The sequence below is a fragment of the Anabrus simplex genome, chromosome 9 (assembly GCF_040414725.1).
Source record: "Anabrus simplex isolate iqAnaSimp1 chromosome 9, ASM4041472v1, whole genome shotgun sequence".
NCBI lineage: Eukaryota > Metazoa > Arthropoda > Insecta > Orthoptera > Tettigoniidae > Anabrus > Anabrus simplex.
This window is the reverse complement of record NC_090273.1, coordinates 6,821,274-6,839,521: the sequence shown is the minus strand read 5'-3', so window position 1 is coordinate 6,839,521 and position 18,248 is coordinate 6,821,274. Positions and strand designations below refer to the sequence as shown.

Here is an 18,248-nt window from a genome sequence, read left to right as displayed (position 1 = left end):
CCCAGGTATGGTTTAAAAGGAAAATTAATTCATTATTAATTAACAATTAATGGTAAATAAATACTCTTTAACAGATAATAAATTGAAAATTTTATGAAAACAACAAAGAAAGAAAAGGATGACCTCCGTACCTAATAAAATGTGTTCAGAAAACAACGGAAAACCAATAGACTTCCTTACATAAATACTACCTTGAAATAAAATGTGATCGATCACGGATAGTTATTTAATAAAAAACTAAGTTAACAATTATTCAATAAAATGGATCTTCAACGCGGCCGCTTCTCATAATTACCAAAATTAAAAACGTTCAGTTTTCACCAAGGACAGTTTCCAAGACATATGGAATTTCACGTAAAAACAAAACTCCTTCGGGGCAAGAAAACAGTAACACAACGTTAAAGGGCGGTCGAAATTAATAAATTAACTTAAAACAGAGAACGATACACTCAACTCAGAAACAAATACTTCTAGATGCACACCGGCTCACACGCCAGACAACATTAAAACCCGACAACAATCCACACACCAAAACGTTGCCAAGGTAACCAGCAAACAAAAGCAACGCCTCCAAAAGGAGGAAAACTGGGAAGAGAAAATAAATGTTAATTCACCCAAAACCCCAGAAGGGGGAGGGGAGAAGAAAACATACCAAACGAATTAGAAAACAAAACACAGAAAAGTAAACAGAAAGCCGAAGAAGGTAAGGCTCACTATCTTGGAGACTGTACCTTGGTTTACAAGGAAAGTAACAATTTAAAGTGCCAAAAATAATTCGTTTAAATTTTAAATTAATAATTCCAATTTAGTTCACGGTGAACCTTCCACATTACTGTGATTAGTTGCCGAAACTGTTTTTCAGATTTTCGATACCACACACGCAAATAGGTATTAATTTAACGACGAAGTCCAAATATTTATTATTATTATTATTATTATTTTTCCAGAAATCTTCGAAAATATCAAAATCCTCTTCAGGACGACGTTTAAAATGATTTCAAACACTGGTACATACCTTTGGTGATGAAGAAATGAGAGGAATTTAAACCTGACATTGTTGACGAAGAAATACAGTCACACGACCGGCATCCAGACCTCGTTGGGAAGTATCCAAACGAAAAATAAATCCAAAAATATGATCAGAAGAAATGGCAGGAGGTCTCCAACTAGTTCATACGGGGAAAATCCCCGTTAACGTAGAGATTACGGTGGTTTCCTGGTACTCCACCACTCCATGACGCCGGACACAAATACACACACGCTCGACATGGCTGACTGAAGCGAACAGAGTGTCGCGTCGGCAAGCGAGGAGGAGACAAGTTTTGCCTGGTAGTAGCCCAGCGCATGCGCAGTTATGCTCAACGAAACACAAGGCTAGACAATGGCCCGCTGTCTACCGTAACTTTAAAAAAGGTATGCTGGCGTAAGCCGTTTGACACCAATATTCTAGGCCACAGGGCCAGTTCAAAATGGTAATAAGGGGGAGGCTCACATTATTTAATATTGTCTCAAAACTAATATTTGCCCCAATATGTTCTCTTGAATTCCAACTTGATCTTCATGTTGTGATATTTCCTATTTTTGAAAATACCACTCAAACTTATTTGTTTACTAATGTCATTCCACACCATCTTTCCACTGACTGCTCAGAAAATACCACTTATTACAAGTAACTATTCTCATATTAGAACCCATATTGAAGATCAATGACGATGTAAAAACACAATGGTTTATTACAATCCACCTATTCAATACATAATTAGCTTAGTTAGGATTTCATCCATACTAAATTGTTATACATGGTACCATGTTTCTCTCTTTTTCTGAGCATCATCAGCCACTATAGTTACTCTAGGTTGATTAGGATCTGGACCTTGAACTTCTGAATTAAATTCATGTTACTTTACAAACATACGCTATTTTACCAAATTCTTTGACAATCTTAATTAATTAAAATGTTCATGTGTGTATCTAAAAAACTTTACTGTTATGTACATCTTCAATTTAGTCTATTATAGTCTTAAAAAGTTTGTTCTTTGAGCTAAAAACATTAATTGTCTAAAATTTTGAAGATAACATTGTCTCTTAAATATAGAAAATGAACAAGACTGTTGATGAACTCATTAAAACTTTACTTGAGATCTGGCTTTTGTGTTCTTAGAACATTTAGGTGTCTTTAAATCTTCATGCTTCTTCATCTTATGAATTAAAGCCAATTGGGTTTAGCATGTCTATCATAAATGATATTGTAATTTCTCCCTATTGTTAACTTAATGCTGGAATGACTTGTTATAATAACTTAAAAGAAAATATAAAATGGTTCAACCTTTCAATACTATTAAAATAAGAAATGTAAGTTTACATTCCTATTTAATTAAAATCGGTACTGGTTTCGACTAGTATTTTTGATCATCAGCCGATCACAAGTAAGTGTAAAACAATGCACAGATAAATAAATTGTAAAGTATAAAGAATTCTGTAGGTTGCTGATAGTGAAGCACTAAAATCTAGGAGTACTGTGCGCTGACATATAGTCAGTCACAAATAAGATGCACAGGTAAAAATATGAAGTTTAGATGATACTGTCAGATGCAGATTTTGAAGCTCTATAACACAATGTTATGAAAAATGTCTAAAATCAAATACATTACAGTGCTGATTATCCAATCTAAATGGGACCTGGAGTACATCGGATCACCAAAAATGTCGGATAATACAGAATAACTTTGAAAATGAACTAAAACAAACAGGAAGGCTGTGTTTTACGGTACTCAATAACTTATCAATTCAATTGTAAAGTAGATGCAGTATTGAACGGAAACTTGACAATAATGTCTGCTTGCCTGCTAATTCACGTTTTCTTGCTGCGAGATCCCGCCATCGACAATAAACCTTCACTGTGAGTCACCATTTTCTCCTTTTGTTCTGCAATGCCTCGTTCTTCTTCATCATCATCATCATCATCATCATCCTCATTTTCGTTAGCATTCACAAAACCAATAATATCAGAGTCAGTTAGTTCAAAAAGCTGATCTTGTGCACACCACTTACTCACATCTTGAGTCGTAGCATCGTCACAGCCAGGAATGCAATTCAGTACGGGAACAATGTATTCCATGTCTTCTTGTGCCACCCCCTTTTCGATGTTCAATCTCACTCAACAATATGTTCCAAGACTTTCTAATGTCGTTGTTCCAACTTCTTCTCATGACTGCGCTCTCCAGTATGCCACGTCTTTCATGTTGTTTCGTTTTAACTTTTCTATCATGTCATTGCCATTGTCCATTTTCTCTATCAGGGATGAAAGGAGTTCCTGCCGATATTTCCTCTTCGAAGTTTCCAGCACACCTTCCTCCATTGGCGACATAATGACGTCACGTTAGAAGGGAGCAACATGACTGATGTCACCACAAGTTGCTCTTCATTTTGGTGTGATGAAGCGTTGTCTAGTAGAAGAACAGCTTTTCTTGGGAGGTTGTTTGAAACTAGAAATTTTTCTACATCTGGAACAAACTGTGCAAAAAATCAGTCTTTTAAGATGTCAGCAGACATCCAGGCAGCCTTCTGATTCATGTAATGGACTGGAAGAGCACTAACAGGAATGTTTTTATATGTCCTAGGCTTCTTTGCTTTACCGATCAGAAGTAATTTTGCTTTTGCAAGAACAGTAACTCCTTCTTTACTACGCTTGTAGCCAGGTGCAGACGTCTTAGCTTGGGCTGCGAGAGTTTTGATGGCAGCATCTTGAAATTCAGCCCAGTCTCATGACAGTTAAAAATCTGATCACCAGTTAATCCTACAGCAAGAATTATTTCTTGAAATTCCCTTTTAAATTTCACAGCCTCATTGGATTTAGCTAACAGTTTTTCTCCACAGATATTAAGCTGCCTAATGCCGTACCGTTTTTTTCCACCGATCAAGCCACCCAGCACTGGCAGTAAAATTAGGATCCCCTTCATTAAACTCCTTCCAGAAATACACCGCCATTTCCTGCAGAATGGGACCAGATGTTGACAGGCCCTTTTCCTGGTTTTGAGTGAACCAAAGAAATAGTGCTTCACTTACTTTTGCATATTCACATTTTTCATTGTTTTTCTAATTTTCAGGGCTCTGGTAGAGCACCACTTTTCAATTTCTTCCCTCTTATGTTTCCAGTCTCCCACTGTAACTCTTCCAACACCATAATCTGGAGCCACTGTTTGAAGAGTTTCCCCTTTGTCCAGTCTCTTGTCTTCCACAGAAACAATTACTTTCTTCTGTTTACTCGCCATACTCACAGAGGATAACATCAGCACCCAACCAACCACGGTGGCACCCTCCACACCGGTATCTCAGTGTCGGATAAGTGAAGGCCGGTTGAGCAAGACTCTACTGTACGTATTTATCAGTTGCAGTTTATAAGGCACTGTATAATTTTAAGGATCAGCACTGCGTGTCAATCATGAAGAAGTCATGGATCCTGAAGAGTAGATCGGCACTGTGCTTCTAAAAGTCTTTTAAGTTAGATGTGTTAGAGAGCAATGTGTATGAAGAAGTCCAGAATCAAATACATATCTAAATGTAGCACGGAGTAAATTCTTGGAGAGTTCAGCTGCAGTCCATGAGGCACTGTATAACTTTAGGAATTAGCACTGCCTGTCGATAGACCCAAAAATTATGAAGAAAGTCGCAGGTCAAATATATAAATGTATTACGCAGCAAGTTCTTGAAGAGTAGATCGGCACTGTGCTTCCAAAAGTTTACTAAGTTAGACCAATGTTCTTTGAGCTAAAAACATTAATTGTCTAACATCTTGAAGATAACATTGTCTCTTAAATATAGAAAATGAATGAGACTCTGTTGAACTTGATGTATCGTTCGGACTGCTGCCTATAAGTCTGGTAGTGTTTAAAGCTTCGTGACAAAATTTGGAGTGTTCACATCAAATTTCAACTTTAAGTTAGAGCATCATTTAAGACCAATGTACCGAGCTCGATAGCTGCAGTCGCTTAAGTGCGGCCAGTATCCAGTATTCGGGAGATAGTAGGTTCGAACCCCACTGTCGGCAGCCCTGAAAATGGTTTTCCGTAGTTTCCCATTTTCACACCAGCAAAATGCTGGGGCAGTACCTTAATTAAGGCCACGGCTGCTTCCTTCCCACTCGTAGCCCTTCCCTGTCCCATCTTCACCATAAGACCTATCCGTGTCAGTGCGACGTAAAGCAACTAGCATGCTAAACCCAATTGGCTTTAATTCATAACATGAAGAAGCATGAAGATTTAAAGACACCTAAATGTTCTAAGAACACAAAAGCCAGATCTCAAGTAAAGTTTTAATGAGTTCATCAACAGTCTTGTTCATTTTCTATATTTAAGAGACAATGCTATCTTCAAAAGTTTAGACAATTAATGTTTTTAGCTCAAAGAACAAACTTTTTAAGACTATAATAGATTAAATTGAAGATGTACGTAACAGTAAAGTTTTTTAGATCCATAGCTAAGATACACACATGAACATTTTAATTAATTAAGATTGTCAAAGAATTTGGTAAAATAGCATATGTTTATAAAGTAGCATAAATTTAATTCAGAAGTTCAAGGTCAAGATCTTAATCAAGCTAGAGTAACTATAGTGGCTGATGGTGCTCAGAAAAAGACCAAAACATGTACCATGTATGACAATTTAGTATGAATGAAATCCTAACTAAGCTAATTATGTATTGAATAGGTGGATTGTAATAAACCATTGTATTTTTACAACAAACCATTTAGCAGCTCGTCTCCTTTCTCCCAAGTCTTCCCAGGCCAAACTTTGTAAAATTTTCGTAATGCTATTTTGTCAGAAACCACCCAGAAAAAATCGAGCTGCTTTTCTTTGGATTTTTTCCAGTTCTCGAATCAAGTAATTCTGGTGAGGGTCCCATACACTGGAACCATACTCTAGTTGGTACTTATATGCCCTCTCCTTTACATCCCTACTACAACCACTATACCTTCATAATCATGTGCAGAGAGCTGTAGCTTTTATATACAATCCCATTTATGTGATTACCCCAATGTAGATCTTTCCTAATATTAACACCTAGGTTCTTACAGTCATCCCCATAGGGAACATTTACCCCATCAATGCAGTAATTAAAACTGATAGTTTTCCTATTTGTGAAACTCATGACCTGACTTTTAACCTCATTTATCGTCTTAACATTGCCTGCTGTCTATCTCACAACAATGTCAAGGTCATTTTGCAGTTACTCACAATCTTGTACCTTAGTTATTATTCTATAGAAAATAACTTCATCTGCAAAAAGCCTTATCTCTGACTCCACTTCTTTACTCATATCATTTATATATATATATAAGAAAACATAAAGGTCCAATATTACTGCCTTGAAGAATTACCCTCTTAATTACAGTATTACAGGGTCAGATAAAGCTTCGCCTACTCTAATTCTCCGAGTTCTATTTTATAGAAATGTAGTCACTCCTTTTTCTAGTCCAATTGCACTCATTTTTGCCAATAGTCTCCCATGATCCACCTTATCAAATACCTAATGTTGACTCTGACCACTATCCAATAGTAGCAAAGATAAGAAGCCGTATGTCAAACATGAGAAAGGTACATGGGTTCCAGACACTGCCCTCACATACGTTGGCAAGTGTTAGCGAGGCCGGCAAGAATCTCGTAGATGCACAAACAAATGTTGCAGATATATAAAGTCTAGAGTACAGAAAACAGACTGTGACTGGTTTGATGAGGAATGTGAACAGGCAATGCCAAGCAAAAGTAAATTTTCACAACAGATAAATAAAATTAAAAAATACTGCAGGAGTTGACGTAAGCGGAAAATGACATAACGGAAAGTTACAGCCCAATAAATGCTCATTAACAACCGCTGCATAATATACAAAACAATTTTAATATGATGATGATGATGATGATAATAATAATAATAATAATAATAATAATAATAATAATAATAATAATAATAATGGGAGCACTAAAAACACATAGATAGGGCAGGAGGCATGGCAGGGTGGAAGGTCAACGGACTGACTAGCCAGCTGGACTCACACCGACGACACAGTACCGGTATTGCAACAACTTGTATTCTATGCTGCAGTGGAGAGAAGTGAGGACTTTGCAAGCTATAAATTTGAAGTTTTTCAGGACTTAAACAGAACTTAAGATAAATTTTTATACATATTTTTGTGTGCGATTTGGTAGAATCTGATAATGTTCTTTCAAGAATGAAACATGTTGTTTCTCTTTCAGGTATAATTCTTAGATTAGATATTTTCTTTTTTCAGTTAGTTTATGAATTTATTTATGCAAAATTATTTTTAGCAGACTGAAGAACCTAACAATTATAATTTAAATGAGTCGATGGCTTATAGGAGAACCATGTGGCTCGGAGGGAAGGAAAGAGACTGCATTAGAAGAAAACGAGTGAAACCGGTAAGAGCTACCAGGTGCCCTATAACCACCAGGAACATCGCACTAACACAACCAAGGTTTTCGGCTAGGATTGGGAAGGTAGTGGCCATTGCCCCACCATTTGCCTGGTGTGAAAATGGGAAATAACAGAAAACCAAAGGTGGCATTCCGGATGCAAGCTCACAGCTACAAGACCTTAACGGTTTCTCCAGATGACATTGAAATAATAGAATGCAATGAATGTAAATCTCTACACTTGAAAGAAATGCTTTCACACTGTACTGATACCTTTTGTGTACAGAGCAAGTTGGCCGTGAGGTTAGGAGCGCACATCTGTAAGCTTGCATTCAGGAGATAGTTGGTTTAAAGCCAACTCTCGGCAGCGTTGAAGATGGTTTTCTGTTTCACACCAGGCAAATGCTTGGGCTGAACTTTAATTACGGCCACAAACGCTTCCTTCCAACTCCTAACCCTTTCATATCCCATCGCCGCCATAAGAGCTATCTCTGTCACTGCAACTTAAAGATATCTTTAGTTATAGTTTAATGCATCTAAAACTTATATGCTTAATTTGATTATTATTTTGTAATATGTAGCACATTCATCATGAATCAGCCAAAATATTTTACTTTCTTTCTTTCTGATGTAGGGTAATTTTTTTCCCAACAAAGGTGGTAATTCTGTCTCAGCGCACTTACTCCATGGTACTGCGGAAAATCGGTTTGAAATTATTTTTTTTTTTAGAAAATATTTACAGTACTTACTAAAATGTCATTTTCTTATTTCTCAAATCTGTCAGCTGCAATTATTCTAATCTGAATACTGTGAACCACCAAGACGCAAAGTAACCAGCCATGATGCATGATGAAAACTATATTTTAGCAACTAGGGGTGGCGTGCACCAACCAAGAGTAAGTACTACTTCCGTAGTAAAGTACTCTTGAAGTCAGCATTCAGCGACTTCCATACCAGAGTAAATTACTTCCGAAGTATTTTAGTCCTTTGAGATACTCCTGGACTACATTACTACAAGAGTAAAATGTTGAAGAGCACCATCTTGTAGTGTAAATAACGTACGAATATAGGATAGAATTTACTCTCACGTCATGCATGGAGTAAGCTAGGTTTAGACTTGTTGACTAATGATAATATTGTGCCGTATATGACAGGAAGATGTTTCAAACATATTTATGGATTACTTAGATTATATTGACGATCTCGACGCATAAAACAACGAAAAATGTAATAGTGCGTACAGTGCATGAAAAGCGAGAGCCGTACAATGTGTACACAGAGAAAGTCTAAGGAACGTTTGATCTTAGGAAGGAATCCTTTACTTTCTAAATCTACTTGGAGATCACTTACAGCTGATTTCCTGTCGGTTTAATCTTCTTACGTTAATTTTAAGGACACTTCCTCTCAAGCATTGATATTTTGTCAATATATGAATTTTTCATCTAAACAGTGTTATGTGGTTGAAGATGTTAATAATATACGAAACATGTACCACTTTTAACCAATAAGTTGCCTTAAGCAATTACTGTATCGACAAGGTGGAAAATTATTATTTATTATTATTTATCGTATGATGTGCACAGATAGATTATATAAATAAGTATACAATATATACACAATATATACAAGCAGAAGCCTGTAGTTCCAAATCAAGTCCATTGATCCATTTTAAGGCCTCCTCAGTTGCATTATGAATGTCCTCCAAAGAACTTTGAAATGCTCTCTGTGGTCACTTCGCAATTACGTGGTGGATGGTCTGTGAGGTAGCTCCACAATTACACCCAGAAGACTTCTGCCAGCCCCATTTATAAAGAGTATAGCCACATCTTCCTTGATTGACTCTTATCCTGTTTAGAGTCCTCCATTGACGTCTGGGTAGATGGAATCCGGGAGGTTGAACATGAGGTAGAGTCACAAGATGTTGATTGGGAACAGAAGACTGCTGCCAATGGTGTAACCAGGCGTTCATGATGGAGAACCCAGATTCTTCCAGTGTAAGTGCAGTGCGCCAGGGTGGAGATCTAGACTTAAGTCGTGGAGGGGCAGGTTGAGTAATATCCTGGTGAACGGGGAGGTTGGAATCCAGGCTGGTCTTCTTCCACAGTTTTAGAAGAGCTTCAGACCTTCTTAAGCAAGGCGGTGGAATATTACTGAGTGTAGGCAGCCAGGCCACGTTTGTAGAGCGAATACAACCAGTTATGATGCGCATTGCTTGATTTAGTTGAGCATCAATCTTCGCAGTATGAGCACTGTTCAGCCAAGTTGAAGCGCAATATTCGGCAACTGAATAGCAAAGAGCTAGAGCAGTAGATCTCAACACTTGGTTGTTTGCACCCCAGGATGTGCCGGCTAATTTTTTAAGAATATTATTCCGACTTTTGATCTTGGCGGCTGTGTTGTTAATATGATGTTTATATGTTAGGGATCTGTCTAATGTGACACCTAAGTATTTTGGGAAGGGACAGTGTTGTAAGGATTGATTTCTGAATGTTATTGTAGGCTTGTAGTTGGCAAATTTATTTCTGAGATGAAACACAGATGCGACAGTCTTTTGGAGATTTGGACGGAGGCACCACTTTTGGAAGTATGTATCTAGTTTTTTTAGATCTGCTGTAAGAATTTGTTCAGCTTCTGGAAAACTTGGTGTTTGGCTAACCAGTAGTATATCATCTGCGTAAATAAATTTCCTCGACTTAGTTGCTGGTAAGTCAGCAGTATAGAGGTTGAAAAGTAAGGGTGCCAGAACAGATCCTTGTGGAAGTCCATCATTCAGTTTGTAGGTTTTGCTTACTGCATCATCCGAGAAGATCTGAAAGTTTCTGTTGCTAATCATATTGCCAATAAGATTTGTAAGCTTGAAACAGGGGATGGCAGAGATAAGTTTTAGCAGGAGCCCTTCTCGCCAAACAGTATCATAGGCTGCTGATAAGTCTAAGAAGACAGCCATACTAATCTTCCGATTCTCAAATCCATTTTCAATATGAGAGGTCAATGCAAAAATTTGGTCAGCGCAATTTCTTCCAGGTCTGAAGCCAGTTTGTTCTGTGGGAAGGAGATTATTGATGGTTTCTGAGATCCTATTGTATATTAGTCTTTCCAGGAGCTTTACAGTAACACTTAGCAGTGCAATGGGTCTGTAGCTTTCCACTCTCAGAGGGTCCTTGTTGGGTTTCAAGATCGATATTACTTTGGTCTTCTTGAATAGTGAAGGAAGGTTACCTGTCTCCAAAATATTGGAGAAGAATTTGGTGAGCCAATTGATTGTTGCAGGTCCAAGATGTTGCAGGAATTCAGGATAGATGCCATCTATACCTGCTGCTTTCCCGGAGTTTATGTTCTTGATGGCTTCTAGGGTTTCCTCTCTTGTGAAAGGACAAGAGAATTGGGATGTTTGTTGTTTTGCTAATTGCTTTTTATATTTCAGTGCTGACCGACCGGATTTCCCTTACAACTTGATTATCTCTATTGATCTTTGAGATAGAGATCATGTGCTTGGCTATATCATTAATGTTAACACTCAGTTTCTGTCCACCAGCTGGCTTTGATGAGTCAAGCTTTCTAATGAGAGACCAAGCCTTTCTACTTGAGTGGGTAAAATCAAGAGATGACACAGTGTCGTTCCAAATTTGTTTTCTATTGTCATTCAGTGATTGAATAAGTTTTGTGGCTGTTTTATTGTTGCCATTTTCCTCAAATTCCTTAAGAAGCCTCTCACTCTCTGCAGTCCATCCAGGAATATATTCCTTACGGCATCCTCTTGGAATGCAGCGCCGAGCAGCACCTTTTATAACTCCAACAAATCTGTCATAGTTATTAAAGGTTGGCTTAATCCATCTTATATTTGCATCAGTTTGTGCTTTAAATTTTTTCCAATTAGCTTTTTTAAAGTTCCATCTAGATTTCGGATAAGATCGAATGACAGGAATATACATGCCAATTTGGAGTATGACAGGCCGGTGTTGACTATGAGGGAAACTGTTGAGAACTGAGCGAAGTATCTGGTTAGGAGAGTTAGGGGATTGGGTTATGAAGGAAAGGTCTGGAGTATATTCCTTACCCCATCGGGCGGAGAAGGAGGTTCTTTTTTCTTTAGCATCGTAGATTAGTTTAAGATTTTCCATGTCCATCCAGTCAACAATTGCCTCCCCATTTAGATCATTTTGTTGATAGCCCCAACATGTGTGATGACTGTTGAAGTCTCCTATGATTACGGTTGTAAGGATGGTAGAGGAGGAGTGGGCCACGTTGTGTTTGGTGGCTTATATACGTTCATTATTGTTAGATTATTGATTTTAATTGTGATGGTGAAAATGTCATCACTTGAGCTACAGTCGACTATTGAGTAGTTAGTAATATTGTTTCTCACATAGGTAGCTAAGCCATACATCTCGTGATTATTGTGAGCCACTAATTTGAAGCCTGGGATCTTGCCTCTTGTTCTTAGTTGCATATCATTGGCTGTATGAGTTTCTTGTAGCGCAATGACATCAATCTGTTGACCTTTCAGAATTTTAGCTAGACACTCGCATTTTGGTCTGATGATGCCTTTGATGTTAAGATGGCATATTCGAATTGAAGGTCCGATTTTTCGGCTATAGGCTTCCGGGTCCTGATGAGGACCAATTTCTTCATTACTCTGTGCATTATGACCGAGAGGTCTTTTCAGACAGTTCGATCGCATCTCTTCGCCGTTGCTTTCTTAGCACCACCCGGGGGACACGTGCAGGGTAATTTAAGGTTTCACCTATGGACGTAAAGCAACGCTCGTCCCCCAAGGTGGAAAATAAGAACTACTTAGTTGTGAATTTAGCCGTTTGTCGAGCACCTCAACTAACGATTTTTGTAAATGTCTTTGTGCATCTGTTCGAGGTTTCTTTTTGTTTACTGTTTTCTGCAGTCCCCTTATTAGTGAGATCACACAAGATAATGTCGGATAAGATTCCTCACACAGGATTAGTCATCTTTTCCACAGGTATTAAGAGAGCAGTTATGTCTCAGATTCTTCCGAATGGCATATACTCGAAGTTAGACATTGGTGACTATGAGTGGTAATGTTGCTGACAAAGGAACCTTTACTTTTAGCAATCTTTCCAACATATATAAAGTTGCGTTCCATCTTGTGGGCACATCCTGTTTCAGTTTAAGTTCTTCAAGGCCCATTTGCTTTTCAATCTCTTTTAATTTGTAGGATGATTTACTGCTGTGCTTGAAATATAAAACTACTGACCGACATTTGGTGATAAGTTCAATCAACTTATCATTTTTTAAATGATTATTTTCATCACTGTATTTTGCTATACAATCTTTAAAAGCGAGATTCAACAATAATGGTTATGCTTGTGCTGCTGGCATTATCTGTAACAATAGCTACAATTTTACCGTATATTTGCCACTCACCTGCAATTCGTATAGTGTGGACAAAACCGACGAGTTTAATTTACAGTCGTGGATGAAATGAGCTGTTAGGGATCTATCAGACGTCAGTTGTTACTGCTACATTTGTAGTTTTTGCCCAAGAGCTTCTGAACATATATTGTATCTGTCATCGAGCATTTTATCTGACAATACTTTTCGAGTGGGTAGCGTATAGTCAGGGTTGAGTTTGAGTGTACCTTTTGAAACCTACATTTTCTACAATTCTAGGGGTTGATAATCTAAAATTACCATATTTAATAAGGCTTCAACAATAACCTTTTGATTCACTTTTGCAGGAGGAATTAATCGCATTTGTCTCTGACGTTTTGGACGAGGTTCTGAATTATCTTGCCATGATGTATTTTCCTCTTGCGATGTGGAAAAGAAGTCTTCATTTAATTGAATCCCAGTCGTAGTACAAGTACTAGTAGGCCTACTTACTGTGATTCTGGATTGTTTGTCTAGTCACTGTTTTATTTTTACTGTTAGTATTGGACACTACAAGATCTGAACTTTCTAAAAACTGGATTGGATGCTTCCTCTTCAAATGTGATATTAAGTTAGATGTGTTTCCGAAATGCTTATAGGAACACAAACACAAGTCACACTTCACTCTATTATCACCCAGACTTTTTGTAAAAATCCCACACAACAGATTTCTTATTTTCTCGAGGCATGACGTTAAAACATTCAACTATAAACACACCAACACATCAACAAATAAAAGTAAACAACCATTACTTTTATAATTGAATTAATACTCGAAATTGATTTAGAGTTCTCTTCCCGGCATATATTAGAAATCGATCAGTCAGGAACAGATTTCTTTACTGGAGTTACAACAGGAAGCCACTCGAGTTGAGTCGAGTTAAACGAGTTAAAATATTCGACTCGTCACATCACTAGTCTGCTGTGCCAAGTTTACAGTATGTAATTCATTTTTATAGAGCAACAGCTACCTTTGGATACGGAACATTTATGTGCAAAATCAAATTTTCAATTTAAATGGTTTTAATTGTCATTGTAGGGGCACAGTGTGAAAACAAGTGCAATAGAATGCTTGAATGAATGCAAGGTCATACCCTATTGGTCTTATGTTAAAGTGTACTTAAAAAAAGGGGTAGTCATCTTATATGCGCAGCCTAACCTTTAAAAAGACTCATTTTTGTGAAGGCATATACTATCTTGTACAGCAGGAGGCACCCCAGACAACACAGCTGAGTTCGCAATCTCTTGAGATGTGATGCGTTTTTCCAATTCATGGCTTGTGATCTATTGCTTGTTGGTCACTATTCCAGTTGTGTGGAAAGGAGAAATCCTTCATCACTTTAGTTAAAGGAGAGACAAGGCGTTCAGGTATAAACTTCAATTTGCCAGTTTTACACGAGGCAAAATGTTCTACGAGTGCACAGGCTGCGCTAAAGTTCGGAGTTTCCAACTGGAACATACAATACTGCTGGAAAGACAAAGAAAGATTCAAGAATGCTGGCACATCAAGAACAGTATTCACAGATGTCGCACTACTATTGTGCAATGTCTACTAACAGATCACACCAACAAATTGTTAAGTGTTACATAACAAACCTGAGGAAACATCACAAAAATCCCCTTAGTGGGGAATTTTTCTTGCAAACAATTTCCAATCAGCGCCATCTGACATTCGGACCAATACGGTAGGTACGCTTCTAAAGGAAGGACTTTATGGTATGGTAAGAGGTTATACCTGGCAAACCAGAAGAGGCACGGGAACTCTAAACTTACCAGGACACGTTCTTTTTCTTGTTCTTTCTCCTGCAATTTCTTTTCCATTTCCTTCAACTTCTTCCTCAACTTCTTCTCACCATTCTTATTACCCTGTAACACATACAATGATAATGTATGCTAGAGAAGTAGTTACAAGGAACAAGCATGTGAGAAACAAACTAGTCAAAAGTACAAATAAAAATGGACAAAACTAAACATGAAATGTCCATAACATCATTCAAATAATGAAGATTACATGAATCTTGTGATGTTTTTCTTTACTTGGCATGTACTCTATAAACACAATATTATAGGTGTCACTTTCTGAAGATACTGTATATATTCCGTTCTTCTAACGTTTCTTACCTAAACATTTCTTAAAACAAGATGATGTATACATACTTATATACTCATCCCATTATGGAATGTTAAGTTGTTATACCTGGAGCACCAGGCGAGGCATGAGACCTACAAACTTACCCGGATACACTCGTTTTGCTGTTCTTCCTCCTGCAATTTCCTTTCCATTTCCTGCAACTTCTTTCTCAGCTTCTTCTCACCAGTCTTATTGTCCTGTAACACATACAACAATAATGGAAGCTAAAGAAGTAGCGTATTTTTCCAAATTCAAGAAGGCTTTTTTTCCTCAGAAGTTCATGTGAAAGATCAAGGGTGATTTGGTATTTGCGGTCTAACAGTAACGAACACCACTGGCAGCTACCACAGAAACCACGCAGCTTCCCTTCACCCGCACATGAAAATTGTTGATCGTCAACGTGTGCATCTTTATAATACATCACTAGCGAACGTGTCTAGCGGCAGCCAGTTTTACCCGTCGTTTAGTAGACGTTACATTTCTATAAACAGCAGGAATATTTTCATGATTGATCGTCATATTGTAGACAGGTGAACATGTATTACTGACAAGCATTCAACAGGTTCTTGTTAATATCATAATGAAAATTTTAAGTTAACGCTTATTAAAAACACGATAATTAAGAATAATAGTGCAAGAAAATACGGCATAATTAAAGCCAATGTTCAGTGTTGGTATAAATACAAAGATCGCTTAAAACCTACAAGAAAACCATTCAGTAGCCTGCAACAAGGTGTATGTGTGAAAAACGCAAGGACGGAATTACCATAACACAGATGTGATACGAATGCGGCCTAGCGAAGTGGCGCAAGAGGAATTTCCGGAACGTTCAAACACAGTATCAAATGCCTCTATTGAAAATGATTAGGGAAGTAGGTAGAATTTACATGATATCGTGTGTGTTCATTTTTTTTCCCAAATTAAATTTGTAATTCATTGTAAATAAAATTATGATTTCATACATACATACATACATACATACATACATACATACATACATACATACATACATACATACATACATACATACATACATTATCATTATAGACTGTTATGCCTTTCAGCGTTCAGTCTGCAAGCTCTGTGAATTTACTAAACGTCGCCACAATCCTCGATTTTCAACTAGTGTTGTGGCCTCATTTAGTTCTATACCTCTTATCTTTAAATCGTTAGAAACAGAGTCTAACCATCGTCGTCTTGGTCTCCCTCTACTTCTCTTTCCCTCCATAGCAGAGTCCATTATTCTCCTAGGTAACCTATCCTCCTCCATTCTTCTCACATTACCCCACCACCGAAGCCAGTTTATGCGTACAGCTTCATCTATCAAATTCATTCCTAAATTAGCCTTTATCTCCTCATTCTGAGTACCATCCTGCCATTGTTCCCACCTGTTTGTACCAGCAATCATTCTTGCTACTTTCATGTCTGTTACTTCTAACTTATGAATAACATATCCTGAGTCCACCCAGCTTTCACTCCCGTAAAGCAAAGTTGGTCTGAAAACAGACCGATGTAACGATAGTTTCGTCTGGGAGCTGACTTCCTTCTTACAGAATACTGTTGATCGCAACTGCGAGCTCACTGCATTAGCTTTACGACACCTTGATTCAATCTCACTTACTATATTACCATCCTGGGAGAATACACAACCTAAATATTTGAAATTATTAACCTGTTCTAGCTTTGTAACACCAATCTGACATTCAATTCTGTTGAATTTCTTACCTACTGACATCAATTTAGTCTTCGAGAGGCTAATTTTCATACCATACTCATTGCACCTATTTTCAAGTTCCAAGATATTACACTGCAGGCTTTCGGCACAATCTGCCATTAAGACCAAGTCGTCAGCATAGGCCAGACTGCTTATTACATTTCCATCTAACTGAATCCCTCCCTGCCATTTTATACCTTTCAGCAGATGATCCATGTAAACTACGAACAGCAAAGGTGAAAGATTACAGCCTTGTCCAACCCCTGTAAGTACCCTGAACCAAGAACTCATTCTACCATCAATTCTCACTGATGCCCAATTGTCAACATAAATACCTTTGATTGATTTTAATAATCTACCTTTAATTCCATAGTCCCCAAGTATAGTGAATATCTTCTCCCTCGGTATCCTGTCATATGCTTTCTCTAGATCTACGAAACATAAACACAACTGCCTATTCCTCTCGTAGCATTTTTCAATTACCTGGCGCATACTGAAAATCTGATCCTGACAGCCTCTCTGTGGTCTGAAACCACACTGGGTTTCGTCCAACTTCCTCTCAACGACTGATCGCACCCTCGCTTCCAAGATGCCAGTGAATACTTTGCCTGGTATACTAATCAATGAGATACCTCGATAGTTGTTGCAATCCTTCCTGTTCCCTTGCTTATAGATAGGTGCAATTACTGCTTTTGTCCAATCTGAAGGTACCTTACTAACACTCCATGCTAATTTTACTACTCTATGAAGCCATTTCATCCCTGCTTTCCCACTATACTTCACCATTTCAGGTCTAATTTCATCTATTCCTGCTGCTTTATGACAATGGAATTTATTGACCATCCTTTCCACTTCCTCTAGCATAATTTCACCAACATCATTTTCCTCCTCCTCATGAGCTTGGCTGTTCGCAACACCACCATGATGATTTCCTTTTACATTGAGAAGATGTTCAAAATATTCCCTCCACCTCTCCAGTGATTCCCTGGGATCTATTATGAGTTCACCTGAATTACTCAAAACACTGTTCGTTTCCTTTTTCCCTCCCTTCCTAAGATTCTTTATTACTGTACAGAAAGGTTTCCCTGCTGCTTGACCTAGCCTTTCCAGGTTGTTACCAAAATCTTCCCATGACTTCTTTTTGGATTCAATAACTATTTGTTTTGCTCTGTTTCTTTCATCTACGTACAAATCTCTGTCTGCCTCGGCCCTTGTTTGGAGCCATTTCTGATAAGCCTTCTTTTTACGTTTACAAGCTGCTATCACTTCATCATTCCACCAAGATGTTCGCCTTTTCCCATCTTTACACACAGTTGTTTCTAGGCATTCCCTTGCTGTTTCTACCACAGCATCCCTGTATGCCACCCATTCACTTTCTATATCCTGAACCTCCTTACTGTCTACTGTTTGAAACTTCTCACTAATCATATCCATGTACTTCTGTCTAGTTTCCTCGTCCTGGAGATTTTCAACCCTTATTCGTTTGCAGACAGATTTCACTTTCTCTACCCTAGGCCTAGAGATACTTAGTTCACTACAGATCAGATAGTGGTCTGTATCATCGAAAAATCC

The 18,248-nt window shown here is 37.9% G+C and overlaps 1 protein-coding gene across 4 annotated transcripts in view; it reads right to left on the bottom strand.

Annotated features, from left to right (window-relative positions):
• LOC136881297 (E3 ubiquitin-protein ligase rnf8) overlaps nt 1–18,248 on the bottom strand; it is a 101,448-nt gene that overhangs the window by 39,402 nt on the left and 43,798 nt on the right. For 3 of the 4 annotated variants that reach the window (XM_068229122.1, XM_067154095.2, XM_067154096.2), the window contains 2 exons: nt 15,067–15,159; nt 14,605–14,697 (listed from right to left, as the gene is read on the bottom strand). In XM_068229122.1, the coding sequence (XP_068085223.1) occupies nt 14,605–14,697; nt 15,067–15,159 (186 nt within the window). The remainder of the gene's footprint in view (nt 1–14,604; nt 14,698–15,066; nt 15,160–18,248) is intronic. The other variant, XM_067154097.2, reaches the window with a different exon arrangement.